The 16,032-nt window shown below is 38.3% G+C and overlaps 1 protein-coding gene across 1 annotated transcript; it reads left to right on the top strand.

Moving 5' to 3' along the window:
• The first annotated feature begins 11,091 nt into the window (after positions 1 to 11,091).
• Positions 11,092 to 15,355, top strand: LOC122666295 (phytoene synthase 2, chloroplastic-like). Its single transcript, XM_043862483.1, has 6 exons — positions 11,092 to 11,578; positions 11,706 to 11,756; positions 12,986 to 13,158; positions 13,395 to 13,630; positions 14,020 to 14,212; positions 15,173 to 15,355. Exons 1-6 carry the CDS (start codon positions 11,137 to 11,139, stop codon positions 15,350 to 15,352), a joined length of 1,275 nt encoding a protein of 424 aa, XP_043718418.1. The 5' UTR covers positions 11,092 to 11,136; the 3' UTR covers positions 15,353 to 15,355.
• Positions 15,356 to 16,032: the final 677 nt, after the last annotated feature.

Genomic DNA, 16,032 nt, shown 5'->3' with positions numbered 1-16,032 from the left:
TCCTTAGAGGAGAGGGGGATGATATTTTCCCTAATAATAATAAAATAAGTAGAAAAAGATGCGTGCCCCTTCTCTTTTATTTTTCCTATCGTGATTTAAAATTAAAAAAGATTTTTGAGATAATTTTGAAAGTTTATTTTTATTTTATTTTTACATGACATGACTATTAACCAACTTTAAGGATTGACTAAATCTTTTTAAAATAAAAAAGAGTGGATGTAAAACAAATTTGAAACATATATATCTTGTAATTTTCGTTGTTATCTAATAGATCTAAGAAATTATCCTATTATCTAAATCCTCTTAATTGATGCATTATCATGCACGAAAACCTTTTTTCTTTTTTAATCTTCTTTCAATTTTCGCTCAATATGTTGCCAACACTTCATAACAAATGCTGGGTAATTATTCAAAAAAAAAAAAAAAATCATTTTTAATTGAGGACAATAGTTGGCAAACTAGGTAATCTTGACTCGCCTTTCAGAAAACTACTGACTTGACCGGGTCAAACCTAGTTATGGCGAGTCTTTTTTTTTTTTTTTTTAAATACAGTAAATATATATGAATTAATAAAAAAAATTAGAGAAATGTGAGAATGTCATATCAGTGAATTTTGAGCTTATACCCTTGCAAACATGTTTAACAGTCAAGTAGTCAATTATGACGACTCGGTCTTGTTTTTCATGTTGTATATTCTATATACTGATGATTGATGAGATTCTATTATCTCCCATGCAGTAGCAGCCAGCAAACCAAGAGAATAAGGACATTTGTGTAATTTGTTACCATATTTACTTGGGCCCCATATTTGGAGTAAGTGACAATTCTTACATCACACCATCCACCCACTGACCCACATTAAATTATTACATCCCACTGCCGACCATTGCATGCACCTACGAATTGAATTCACTAATGATGGTCCCCTTGTCCACTACTCCATTGTTAAGTTGGAATTTATTTTTTGAACAATGATTTTCTAAGTTATTACATTTAAAAAAAAATTATGCATTTTAAAAAATGAGTAGACTCATCGAGTTTATGGTGACTGGAATAAAAAGACGGATCTGACTCCTGTTCAACCGTGGCGAGAGCTGGACGATCCAGCACCTCTTAAGATGCTAACACCTGGCCTTAGTAGCATCCGACAGTAATCTGGATTTCTTCTATCGTTTTAGCCATTTGACTCCCTCACCCTCTCGTTTGACGAGCCCGACCCGACTGATTCTCAAAATCCAGCTTTTCCTCTCTCGTTAGACAAAACCCTTACGCTCTCTCTCTTCCCCTTCTCTCATTTTCGTTCTGAACCTAAATTTCAAAATCTAGCTTTGTTTCATGACTGCTGTGTACGGTCTCTGTTTGTTCCCAATCAAAAGCCTGAAGTTTATTCCGCTGCTTCTGCTGCAAGGGACTACCAGGCTGATTTCGTGAGATCTAGGGCGAGACACTGGTCTAAGCCTTGGGTGTTCTTGTATAGTTCGCTTGCCGGCGAAATACTTAACGATAGCTGCCGATCTCCTTTAGTTGTGGGCTTGATTTCGATGATTAAGTCGATGGCTTGCGTTTCCGAGACTTACAGTACGGAGATTTTTGGGATTTCATCCTCGTCAATGCTTAGATTTAAATCATCTTCGTTGTTTCCCTTTTTCCAGGGGAAACCCTAATGAGGGTGCTATTCGTTGTTGGTACAGGAGATTTACTCAGCTTATTCAAGGGATTTACAGCAAACTGTGACTGAAAACCAAGGATTGTGGTGGGTGGGTTGTGTGCTAATTAGAGATTGAACTTAGTTTCTTGGATGAAACAAAACCCTCTGGATGTTCTTGCAGTTCGGAGAGGGATTGTAATTAGAATGACTTTTTCAGTTTCCTATGAACTAATGAGATATGGGGATTGCTTCATAACAGTACAGTGGTGGACAGTGAGAATGGAAGCAGGGAAGCATCAATCCATTATTCTATGTCCAACAGATTAGTGTTCAAAGCTTGGTCTACTTCTTATTTTCTAGGAAATCAGTGGAAAGCATCATGTCTGTCTCATTGTATCGTTATAAAAAAGGCAAGATGGAGCTGATCTCTCCACCTAGGGTTTGAGCGAATTCAAGAGCAGAGAGAAAGCCAGAAAGGGGGAAAATAGAGTTTACCCGCAGAGAAAGCCAGAAAGCCGTTCAAAATGGCAAGATGGTTTCAAAATTTGCTAGACATCGGGTCGGGTTTACTTAATCTGGTCGGGTGAGAGCCTAATGGGGATTAAAATAGAGTTTATAAATGACAGCCGTTGGATGCTACTAAGGTCAGGTGGAGAGATCTCAGGGGGGTGCTGCACGGTCCAGCTCCCGCCACGGCTGGACAGGAGCCAAATCCTAAAAAGACTGAGTCTATTTGATTGAGATCATTTACGAATCAATCTTATCATTTTTCACTTTGGCTAAGTATTCCAAAATTTTGACTCGATTCAGGTGACTCACCCAAATAAAAGCTTGGTTTTCCCATAATTGAAGGGCAAAGATTGTCATTAGAATAAAAAGGGAAAGCCTGCAACATCATGAGTTAAATCATTGTCATAGATCCACAAATTTGACAAGTAGTCTATTAAAAAAAAACTTTTAATCCATCAATAGTCACATTGTACCGACAAACAAGTTTTCATGTGAGAAAAAAATTAAGAAGCATTATTAATGCCAAATACATTTGTTTAATCATATTTTATATAACAATTAGGGGAATGTATTTGTGTAGAAGAGATTCTTCCATCAACTCCGTCAAAAGGGAGTGTTAATGTCATTTTGGATGAGAATTTATGTCCATCTGGCTGCACTTAATGCTGGCATAAAAACTTCTGATGCACGAGAAAGGGTATAGGAGGGGTGAAATAGGGCCCGGTTTTTAAAACCCCAGCATAACCCTAAGTCCTATTAGCTCAGCCCAAGCCCAAACCGGCCCTAACTAGGGTTGAGATATCTCAACCTAGCCCAACCCAACCCAACCCAACCCAACCCAGCCCTAATTGACCCCGATTAGACTAGGCTACGCTGAGTCGGTCTTGATTTTTGCAAAGGCCCCACGGTTTGGCCCTGATTGACCCTATTTTTGTGATCCTAACTGACCCTTCTTTTTTCCCATTTGCATCGTCCTATGCATTAAAAAATGAGAAACATGTGATTAGGTATTGGTTTGTTTCATACTCAATTGACTATTAAACTTTCATTTGGGTTAAAAAACTTAGTCCACTCTTAAAATTTTAAATAATTTCGTTCAATAGATAATTAGATTTTTTTTTTTGATAAACCAATTGATAATTAGATACTAAAAAAAAGTAATATGTAAACACTAAATTGTAAAACGTAATCTAAGGGGAGATCGGCTCCCAAGTCCTCAACCCTGCCCTCGACCCGACCCGGGCCGCAAATTCCAACCCTAACCCGCCCTCGGGGTTGAAAAATCCAGACCAAGGGAGGGCTAGAGCCAACAAGGCCACACTTACACCCCTAATTAGAAGGGTATTTTGAAAAAAAAAATAAAAACCTTATAAATAGGTTTGTGTCTTTTTTTGGGAAGGGGTTTAAATTAAATGGTGTGATAAACCTTTACCATGTGGTGCACAAAAAACTTTTTCCAAAATTAAATAATTGCATTGAATTTGAATCCTAGACCGAATCTAACCCACAAATTATTTGACTAAAATTAGTTGTTTAAAAAACACGTTTGGCATGAAGAAAGCAACTCAGCATTAAATTTAAAATAAAAAATAACCCTCAGCATGGACGCCTCATTACCTTTCCATTAAAAAAACATAAACAATACCTGCCAATTATGGAGAAGAAGAATCACAGAAAAGTAAGATTGACTAGGAAACAATAACAGAAACACATGTGAACATTTAAAGGGTACTCACCTAAGCTTTTGGTTCTGCCGGTGATATTTGGGGAGGCAATCGTGAGTACATTTCTGGGTTTTTAGTGCTTTAGGTTTCTGAAAATTTATTCTTAATAGAAAGGAGGTTAGTTGTACAGAATTCTTAACCCAAAGATTTCCTTTTTCTGTTTAAGGATCAAATGTACAGAGCTCTGCACCAACCTTGAATTTTGCTTTTCTTTTGTTGAGGCTTTAGGTAGATTTAAATCTCATAATGTTATGTTAGGCATATACTGTAAGACAAAGCAGATATACATAAATAGAGAAATACACTTATTGCACACCGGTTGCGAGTGAAACGAACCGAGAAAGAAAGAAGCACGGACAACCGAGTTGAGTCGTATCCAAAGATACTTTCCTTAAGGATTTAGATGCCCCTCTTACGCAGCGGGGTTGACCTTGCACCTTACCCTCCAAGATAAATACAACTCCTAAACGTATAGGTTGCGGAACCTAATACGAGTACCAGGGATATCAAACGGCTATACGACCCTCTTAATACTTAAACAAAAATACGATGTCTCCTGGAACGGAGTGTGGCGGGGGACAATACGTCTCTGTTTTCTATATCAAAAACAGGCATGACATGGTGTATATATATAATACTGGAGTACCCTTTCATGAAGGGATACATCCGTATGAATACAGGTGATATACGTACGGGGGTGTACCCTTTCATGAAGGGATACATCCGTATGAATACAGGTGATATACGTACGGGGTGTACCCTTTCATGAAGGGATACATCCGTATGAATACAGGTGATATACGTGCGGGGGTGTACCCTTTCATGAGAGGTGTGACCGTATGTATATCTCCACGTACAGGAGGGGGTGTAACTATTCATATACGAATAGACAAGTGTGGTTCAACCGTATGGATGAACCAAATCGAGTTTTAAACAAAACATTAAAACTCCTATAAGGTTTTGTCCACACCCACACCCACACCCGACCTCGGCCTCGGCCACGGCCCGGGGGGGCCGGTCGGCTCGGCTCGGCCGCTGGCCTTGCGATTCAAAAGCACCCCAAGGACCCCCCACACACTAGAGAGTAGGGTGTCTTCCTCTCCAAAAGGCTCACACCTTAAGGAAACAATCCTATATATATACCCTCAAGTAACTCTCCCACAACCAATGTGGGACTATTCTTGAGCTCAATTCTAGCCTCTTGCACACAAGAGAGTACAACCAATTTCAAACAAAATAGAGGAGGGAAACAAAAAAGGAGGGAATGAAACAAAACACAATTTTGAAACTTTGACACACACTTGAAAAAGTGCTTTTTGAAACAAGTGCTTTGACCCAAAAGTGCTTCTATAAAATAATAATACAACAATTCCCCCACAAGTTTCAAAATAGTGATACATATCGAGTGATAAGTATATTAGACATAGTAGGACACATCGTTGCGGTGTCTTGAGGACTTGAACCTACACTAGGTCGATGAACTACGCCACGAGTACGGTGAAGTCGAGACTTCTTGAACCTTTCCTCATCGGTGTGGCCGAGCTAGTTCACCAGACCACATCCTACTAGTCGACCGTTTGTGATATCCCTTTTATAAAGATGGACATTTTTTAAGCGGCCTTGTCCCCTATCCTGGTCTCATAGATGTTTAGAGAATTCGCCTATAAAATTCTCATCGGTGACGGCCTCACCTCCTACATCTATTTAGGTCAGGTCCATAGTGTGCACCACGGTTAACACACCCCACTTTACATGAGATCCGACTAGATTAAGAGTCTATAAGACTCATCCTCCTTCCTTTGTGGTGGTACTACTTTTCCTATCTACCTAGAATGAGCAAAAATGTAGTAGTACTAGACGGTCATCCAGTGACTTCGTTTGTACCCTTTGAACCTAATTCAGGAATTTACCTCTTCACATAGGTTGGGTGTCCATCACATGACCTATGTCACGGGCCTTAAGCTCATTCCCTTAGATGAATCATGAATTATTTTTGTAGGCAACGGTTTTGTGAAAACATCGCCTAAGTTGCTTTGCATTTCACAAAATCAATAGCTATTGTTCCTTCATTAATATACTCGCTACAAAATTATGTCTTAGGCGGATGTGGCGCTTCTTTCCATTGTACATTTTATTCTTAGCTTTAGCTATTGCCGCTTGATTATCACAATGAAGTGATATCGAAGGCAATGGTTTTAGCCACAATGGAATATCCGCCATCAAAGTTACGAGCCACTCTGCTTCAGCTTCCCGCCTTTTCCAAAGCTATAAACTCACTTCCATGGTGGATCCTGTACCACAGGATTGCTTTACCGATTTCCACGAAATCGCTCCACGCCTAGTGTGAAAACATATCCACTAGTTGCTAATGTTTCCTTGGTATCCGAAATCCAATTAGCATCACAATAGCCCTTTAACACGGCTGGTCTTCCACTTGTAGTGAAGGCCATAGGCTATCGTTCCTTTAAATATCGCAATAATCTTGTCATAGCATGCCAATGCTCTATACTTGGATTATGAGTGTATTGACTCAATTTCCCAATCGCTAAAGCGATATACGGTCCAGTGCGTTCATTAGATATGTAATCGAACCAATGATTTGTGAGTATTTCTTTTGGGAGACAGTTCCCCAAATTCTTTTGTAAAAAACAATTAATGTCCAAAGGTGTTTTAACCGATGATAAATCATTATAACCATACTTCTTTAGTATGGTTTCAACATAATGGGATTGGGATAATATAATCTCTTTTTCTTTTCTGATGATCTTAATTCCAAGAATTACATCAGCCTCCCCATGTCCTTTGTTTCAAACTTAGACATTAAGAAACCTTTAGTTTGCTTTACAATGTCTAAACTCGTTCCCCATTATCAACATGTCATCTACATAAAGTACGATGAACACACCTTTGCCTTTATTGAACTTACTATACAAGCACCTATCGGCATCATTTATGAGAAAACCATTCGACACAAGTACCGAATCAAGTTTTTCATGCCACTTGTTTTGGAGCTTGTTTGAGTCCATAAAGTGATCTAACCAACTTACATACCTTGTGTTCTTGTCCAGGCACAACATAACCTTCGAGTTGCTTAATGTATATTTCTTCTACCAAGTCGCCATTTAGAAATGCTTGTTTTCACGTCCATTTGGTGTATAACCAAATTATACATAGATGCAAATGTACCATCATTACTCGTATAGTAGTTATTCTTGCTCTTGGAGCAAATGTGTCAAAGTAATCTATATTCTTCTTTTGTCTAAAGCCTTTTACTACTAACTAAGGGCTTTAAACTTATCTAGTGATCCATCTCGGTTTCAATTTCTTTCGAAATATCCACTTAGTGTCCAACACTTTGGAACCTTTAGGTAAGTCAACTAATATCCATGTGTGATTGGCTAAAATGGAATCTAGTTCACTTTTGATGGCCTCTTTCCAAAACACGGCATCTAAAGATGTCACCGCTTCTTTATATGATAAAGGATCATTGTCTAAAAGATAGACAACCCAATCACCATCCGAAAAGGTAGCTTTCTTTTGCCTTTTACTCTTCCGTAATTGACTTGAATCACTAGATATAGGTTCAATATTCTTTGACACTTCTTGGCCAAAAGATGATACACTACTATCAACCTTCCTTTCTAATAGGTTAGACTTAAGAGGAAATACATTCTCAAAGAATTCTCATCCCTTGACTCAATGATATCATTTTCGTCAAACACATCATCTATGGTTTTAATAACCATAAATCGATATGCGATCTTGTGACTGCATATCCAACAAAAACACAATCACATGTCTTTGGTCCTAGTTTCCTTTTCTTTGGTTCTGTATAGCCACTTTGGCTAGACAACCCCATACCCTTAAATGCTTTATGGTAGGTTTTCTTCCATACCATAATTCAAAGGGTAACAAACCGGTTTTCTTGTGCGGAACTCTATTTAAAATATAACATGCCGATAACATGGCATCCCCACATGTCCAGGGGTAACCCGAGCTTATGAGCATTGAATTCATCATTTCCTTCAATGTTCGATTCTTCCTTTCTGCCACCCCATTAGACTCAAGTTGATAAGGGCGGTGGTCTCATGAATAATACCATGGTCCTCACAAAACCGAGAAAGATTAGAGTATTCGATTACCTCTATCGGTTCTAAGCCTTTTCACTTTCCTCCCTAATTGATTTTCCACCTCTGCCTTATAGGATATAAAAGCATTACTTGCTTCATCCTTGGACTTAAGAAGGTAAACCATGGTAAATCTAGAGTGGTCATCTATGAATGTAACAACATATTTTTTATCTCCTCTAGATTCAAGTGACTTATAGTCACAAAGATCACTATGCACCAAATCAAGAAGGCCACTTTGTCGTTCCATTGACCTATGTGGTCTTTTAGTGAATTTTGCCTCCACACATGTAGGGCACTTTGTCAATGGTTGCTTAATATGATTGTCTATTAAGCCTTTCTTATGCATATAAGAAATATAAGATGCATTGCGATGACCTAATCTACCATGCCATAAATCATAATAATCAATAAAGTAAGCGGAAGAAGCACTAGGCTTTTCTTTTATTATCTCCAAACACTTAGTACAAATAAACCATCGCTAAGATACCCTTGCCCACAAATACATCATTTTTCGTAACTACAAGTTTGTCGGACTCAAAAAGTAACTTCATTCTGCCTTGTTGAGAAGCGGCCCGAAATAAGATTACGTCTTATTTCGGCACATGCAACACATTGTCCAAAACAAGTGTCTTTCCCGAAGAGAGCTTCAAAGTAATTTTTCCTTTGCCGATAACCTTGGTTGACGAGAGTTGCCCATATAGACCTTATCATCAAAAATAGAATAACTCAAAAAGAGTTTCGGTCCCCACAGATGTGCCTCGTAGCACTGTGTCTATTATCCAGATCATTTGGTTTTTCAACCAAAAATACTTGATTATCATCGCCGCAAAGACTTCCTCTTCAAGAAGATTGACTTTTGCCTTATCGGCAAAACCTTCTTCTTGTTCCTGAGTCTTTCTTGAAGTGACCCTTGCCGCACATGAAGCAATTTCCTTTCTTCCTCTTTGAGTTTGAATTTTTCTCAACAGATTGCCTTTCCTCTTAAGATTTGGTTTCTTCTCTGTTTCCACTGATGGGCATTGGATCGAATGTATCCAATGGGCTTTTCACCTTGTCTTTAATGCGGTTCCGTTCCTCTATTTTGATGCGAACTACCACTGATCAAAAGACCATCCTTCCTCTTGTGTTTCATTGTAGTTTTGAAATCCTTCCAAGAGTCGTAGTAGTTTATCAATTAAAGAACTCGTGACAAACAGATCCGGTAAAATCATGTTCTCTTTAGCCAAATTCCCAACCATAACCTGGAATCTGTCTACTTGAGAAGAGATGGTTTCACCTTCATCATCTGGAAGTTCGAAAATTTGACACCACATACTTCTTTAAGATCATCTTCGGAGTATATTTGTTGACCAAAGCATTCCAAATCATGTAGGCATGATCAAAGGAATTGTAAACATTATACAATTCATTCGATAGAGCATTCGTAATCCTGTTCTTGCATTGAAAATCGCCGATCCAAGCAAGCCTCTTCATATCGAGATCAATATCCTCACTATCCCAGGAGGCTTGGGATCGATCAATGCAAACGCCACCCCTATTTGTGTTAATGCAAATAGCATCATCTGCTTCCACCGTTTAAAATTCTGCCCGGTGAATCGTGCTATCTTATCAAACTCGAGACTATTCTCGCTTCTCCATACTGTTGTATGGTAGCGCAGATTTTGGGCGTGCGCAGAGGTGGAAGGTCCACAATGCGATAGTATCCACAATTATTCTACCATAGTCTTACACGAAAATAAGCCAAATAAGATCTAAATCCTTAAGATTGTTATGTTAGGCATATCTCGTAAGACAAAGCAGATATACATAAATAGAGAAATACATTATTGCACACCGATTGCAAGAGTGAAACGAACCGTAAAGAAAGAAGCACGGACAACCGAGTTGAGTCGTATTCCGAAAGATACTTTCCTTAAGGATTTAGATGCCCCCTCTTCGCAACGGGGTTGACCTTGCACCTTACCCTCCAAGATAAATACAACTCCTAAACGTATAGGTTGCGTAACCTAATACGAGTACCAGGGATATCAAACGCGCTATACGACCCTCTTAATACTTAAACAAAAATACAGATTCTGCTCTGGAACGGACGCGTGGCGGGGGACAATACGCTCTGCTTTCTATATCAAAACAGGCATGACATGGTGTATATATATAATATGAGTACCCTTTCATGAAGGGATACATCCGTATGAATACAGGTGATATACGTCAGGGGTGTACCCTTTCATGAAGGGATACATCCGTATGAATACAGTGATATACGCACGGGGGTGTACCCTTTCATGAAGGGATACATCCGTATGAATACAGTGATATACGTGGGGTGTACCCTTTCATGAGAGGTGTGACCGTATGTATACCTCCACGTACGAGGAGGGGGTGTAACTATTCATATACGAATAGACAAGTGTGGTTCAACCGTATGGATGAACCAAATCGAGTTTTAAACAAAACATTAAAACTCCTATAAGGTTTTGTCCACACCCACACCCACACCCCGACCTCGGCCCGGCCCGGCTCGGCTCGGCTCGGCGCGCGCGATTCAAAAGCACCCCAAGGACCCCCCACACACTAGAGAGTAGGGTGTCTTCCTCTCCAAAAGGCTCACACCTTAAGGAAACAATCCTATATATATACCCCTCAAGTAACTCTCCCACAACCAATGTGGGACTATTCTTGAGCTCAATTCTAGCCTCTTGCACACAAGAGAGTACAACCAATTTCAAACAAAATAGAGGAGGGAAACAAAAAAGGAGGGAATGAAACAAAACACAATTTTGAAACTTTGACACACACTTGAAAAAGTGCTTTTTGAAACAAGTGCTTTGACCCAAAAGTGCTTCTATAAAATAATAATACAACACATAGGAAGGTTTCTATGAATCTGTTGTTCTCTCAAGTGGCTTCTCTTTTCTTCTTCTCTCAACTTATTTGTGTGATTTGTTCTTCTTCAAGCACTGGCGACACACTGTGCTATCTTTAATAAGTCAGGAAAGAAATAATAGGGTGTTCTATTCAATTAGGAAAGATATAATTTTAGTTAGGAAAGGAAGAGGAGAAAAAAGGGAGGACAATAAGTTCCAAGAACAGTTAAAGAGCATCAGAAGTTGAAGTCTTAAGTATGGCTGCTATGTTGTCAAGTGTTGTCACAACCAACACAGAGTTCCCCAACAGCATTGGGTTTCTGGGGTCAGTAAAAGAAGGTGGCTGGTTTCATGATTCAAGGTCCAATACTAGAGCTCTGTGTTCAGGAGTTAATGGGAGAACAAAAGTCAAGAAATCAAAATTGAATTTTTGCTTGGGTGGATCAAAGAATACTGGGAACTTCCCTGTTTTCTCAAGCTTGGTTGCAAACCCTGCTGGAGAAATTGCAATATCATCAAAGCAGAAGGTTTATGGTATGGTAATTAAGCAGATAGATTTGTTTAACAAGCAGTTGCAGTCTAAACAGGCCCTTGATGTGAAACCAGACATAGTTGTTCCAGGAACTCTCAGCTTGTTGAATGAAGCATATGAAAGATGTCGACAAGTTTGTGCTGAGCATTCGAAGACATACTACTTGGGTTAGCCTTCTCTTATTTATTGTTTTAACTAGCAGGATTTGATTTGAGGTTCTCCTTTGGAAAACTTTTTATACCAAAAAATGGAATCTTAATGGAATTTAATTTCTTGTTTTTGTTATTTGTTCAGGGACTCTGCTCATGACCCCCGAGAGGCGAAAAGCTCTCTGGGCAATCTCTAGTGAGTAATTTCTACCTATAATCTGGAATTCTATTTCTGTAGATTCTTTCATTAATAGCTGAACAAATTCCAGTAAATATTGAATTACATGTTTAAAGGGGGGGTATGATTCGATGAATATGAAAATTTTCTGTTTAACTAGTTATTGTCTTTGAAAGGAAGTTCACGGAGAGAAGTCAGGCATATTTAATGTATATGAATTTAAGAAATTTAGTTCTATTTATGATCATATGATCCTTCAGATAAGTCAGTAAATTCTACTTATAGCTGAAAACTTCTGAGAATGTGGAGCTACTTACCTCCAAGTTATGAAGCTATTTTCTAACCTGATCATTGTATTTTCTCTAGATTCATATGGTTCCCCATTTACAACTCTAATTATCAGTTAAACACTTAAACTTTCCATACTTTTTGTAGAAAATGTATGAAAACATATAAAACCCATTCTCTCCCTGCTGTTTTAAAAATTGGAACCCCTTTGTACTATACACTAAATCAAAGACATGTAAATTAAAACGACTAGCCCTACGGGAATTTTGATTTCTAACTTTCTATCTTGTATTTTCAGGATCCAAGCATGTAACTTTACTGATATAACATCCAAGCATGTAACTTTCAGGATCTTATTCTCTTTTGGCTCCTAAGTTTCTCATATTACATAGTTTAGACCTTGTAACAAGGAGATGTCTATGTATACTTTTAGCAGATTTGTGAGTCTAAAAAATTTGGTATGCTGATTTGGCTGCAAACACTGCATACCTAGTACCAATGCGGGTGGTCTGATACCATTCTCTGCTTCTTACTATTAAGAATTACCAACATCTTTTGGATTACAGAAGCAGTCCATAAAAGAAATCTGAAATATACTCAATGCCAACCCATTGATGATCCAAATTGTCCTCCATTTCCTGCCTTATCCAAAAAAACTTTCACATAAACAAAGCACACAGCAAAGACTGAAGAAATGAGAAATCCAAAAGGAGTTTGAGCATTCTGTTGTCAATCAATTTGCTTGAGTATCCCACTCAAGTCTCAAAGCATTAATCAACAAATTTAATCAGTTTCTTTGGATGGATGGCAATATAATTGCTGTCAACTAAATATATTTTCATATTAGAAATATATCAAAGGTTACATTGATTAGTTTATGTTCATAATATTTGTAATGTCAAATTTGAAAAATGAATATTGTTGCTTCATTCAGTTCTTGAGAATTCCTGTTTGTACAGTGTGGTGCAGAAGGACAGATGAACTTGTTGACGGGCACAACGCTTCACATATCACACTGACTGCTTTGGACAGGTGGGAATCAAGATTGGATGATATTTTTGCTGGTCGTCCATATGATATACTGGATGCAGCTTTGTCAGATACAGTTGCAAAGTTTCCTGTTGACATTCAGGTTAGCAGTATCTATAGTATTTTTTGCTACCATTTGCTTTATCTGAAAACAATATAATCACAGCTCTCCTACTTTTCTTTTCTTGGTTGATTGATACAATTATTAGGAGTTTATGTTATTCATTTTTTTCTTCCAGTCCAGGCTATGTTTAGCTTATTTATTTAATCATGATTCCTAGTAGTGAAGCCTTTGATCTAGGTATGCTACTCATCCAAGGATTGTCTCTCATTTTCCAGCCATTCAAAGACATGATTGAAGGTATGAGGATGGACCTTTGGAAGTCCAGATACATGAACTTTGATGAACTCTATCTCTACTCTTACTATGTAGCTGGGACTGTTGGATTAATGAGTGTCCCAGTTGTGGGCATTGATCCTAAGTCACAGGCAACAATGGAGAGTGTGTATAATGCTGCCTTGGCATTAGGATTTGCAAATCAGCTAACCAACATACTCAGGGATGTTGGAGAAGAGTAAGTATGAACCTGCAGAAATTTCTTTTGCTTCTTTTGTCTGCTCTAATTTTTGGATTGAGATTCAAGCAAGGATTTGAAGATTGATTATATTGGAACCTGGATTTTTTGCTTGGTTTGGAAGATCCTGTGGGATAAATCCTGACATTGTCACTGAATTGGACAAACTACCATAAATGATAGATCGGATCGATTAATTCCATTACCAACATGGATGGGTTGATCTGATCAATCTGATTCTGATTCTTAAGATCATTCTAAGAAGCATACTCCTGTCCCCAAAATTAGTTCAATTTGCTTACCATCTGATAAATTTAACTTGCTGGTTCAATGGCCTTGAAGAACCACCTGATCTTTTATAATAATTCTTACAAGTTTCCTTGCTTCAGTGCAAGAAATGGGAGAGTCTATCTACCACAAGATGAACTAGCCCAGGCAGGGCTTTCAGATAAAGACATATTTGCAGGGAAGGTAACACACAAATGGAGGAATTTCATGAAAAGCCAGATCAAGAGGGCACGAATGTACTTCGAAGAAGCAGAGAAGGGAGTTACAGAGCTCAGCTCTGCAAGTAGATGGCCGGTAAGAGCAAATATTTTGAAATATATAAAATCTTACAATTTCCCTGAAAAGAATACTATGAGAATCATCTGGATCATAAACTCACCTAGGGTTGAGTAGGGTTGGCTTGTTTGGATCACAAGGGCTTGATTTGCAATATCATGAGAAAGGGCGTACCTAGTGCACAAAGCTCCCACCACTGTAGGGTCTGGGGAGGGTCATAATGTACACAGCCTTACCCCTGCTTTCGCAGAGAGGCTGTTTCCAGACTTGAACCTGTGACCACTTGATCATAATGGAGCAGGCTTACCGTTGCACCAAGCCCCGCCCTCTCCTGATTTGCAATATCATACAGGCTATTATAAAATGAAAGCTTGAATTGACATACATTACTCGAGTCTCACATGGCATGATGTGACCATTAACCAATAGACAACACATTCTAATGATATTTAAAATGCATCAGAGATATATGTAATTCCTCATGAACCCAACTGAAAATTGTGTAGATCAGTACAGTTCAGGCTCATTCCTACATACATTGCACCCCCAATCTCAAATGTAGAAGATATTAGCTTGAAATAAAGAGGATTACAATCACTTGGCTGTCCTGATTAAGGAATTGAATCTTAGAGCCTATGGTTTAAATGATGGAAACTTGCCTAGCAACAGAAGAAGAATAGGAGATGAAATGTAACATGTTTAAAGTGTGACTTCTCTCCCATGGTGGCATGTTAGTATCATGTGTTCTCCATGCAGTTGTTTGAAGTGAGAGCCATTAAAGTTGCTTAATTTTTATCCTCATTAGCTAGTGCAATGGTTCCAAATTTCAATTAGTTCCATAGATAGATGACATAAATTTTTAGATAATCTCTTTTCTAATTTTGGAAAGAAGCTAATATCATCAATTCATCTCATTATCTATGCTGGTTTTCAAAGGAGCTTCATGATCTAAGGAATACTTTTATGATATCGTTGCAGGTGTGGTCTTCTTTGCTATTGTACCGTAAGATACTGGATGAAATTGAAGCTAACGACTATGACAACTTCACCAAGAAGGCATATGTTAGCAAAGCTAAGAAGATATTTGCTTTGCCTTCTGCATATGCCAGATCGCTTGCTGGCCCATCAAAAGCTGCATCCACTCTAACAAAAGGATGATTACTGTAACAATACCAGAACCTGAATCAGTACCTGGTCATAAGAAAGAAAGAAGAGAAGAGAGGAAAAGAGAGAAGTTGAAGAGAAGATGAGAGAATGGAAAAGAACACAGCCCACGGTTTGAATAATGGTAGAATACTCAAACTGTGGGTGGGAGATTGTATTTATATTGAATAAAAGAAACAAATTACAATAGGACCACCGGGTCCACAACTAATGATTGGACTTAAGACTTAAAGACTGGACATAAGTGACTTTACAGTAATAAGAAAGACATATACAAAAATCCCCTAGGAGAACTGACACACTTAATACTCTCCATCAAGTGAAGCATAGATATCACTCATGTCCAGCTTGGAACATCCTTGGAGAAATACATTTTGAAACAAATTTTTGATTTTATTTTTTTGATAATAAAGCATTTTATTGACGAAGGAACAAAGTTTCTGCAAAATCCAAATACATCAAGGAAGAGATGAAGGAAGGAGGAGAATCAGACCAACAACAACAACAACAATGCTGAGCAGCCACTGTAGAAGAAGCAAGACTATCAGCTACAGAATTGGCTTCCCTAAAAGTATGTATAAACTGAATATCTTCAAATAGGGGAATGAGCTGGAGACAGTCATAGATGATTGTAGCAATCCTCCAAGGATGAGCCATAGAGTTGCTTTTTAGAA

This window comes from Telopea speciosissima, chromosome 6 (assembly GCF_018873765.1).
Source record: "Telopea speciosissima isolate NSW1024214 ecotype Mountain lineage chromosome 6, Tspe_v1, whole genome shotgun sequence".
In the NCBI taxonomy this organism is placed as follows: Eukaryota; Viridiplantae; Streptophyta; class Magnoliopsida; order Proteales; family Proteaceae; genus Telopea; species Telopea speciosissima.
This window is presented reverse-complemented; position numbering and strand designations above follow the sequence as displayed.

Coding starts and splice junctions, on each gene's coding strand:
- LOC122666295 (XM_043862483.1), top strand. CDS start 11,137: ATGGCTGCTATGTTGTCAAGTGTTGTCACAACCAACACAGAGTTCCCC. Junction 11,579..11,705: donor TTCGAAGACATACTACTTGG/GTTAGCCTTCTC, acceptor TTATTTGTTCAG/GGACTCTGCTCATGACCCCC. Junction 11,757..12,985: donor AGCTCTCTGGGCAATCTCTA/GTGAGTAATTTC, acceptor CTGTTTGTACAG/TGTGGTGCAGAAGGACAGAT.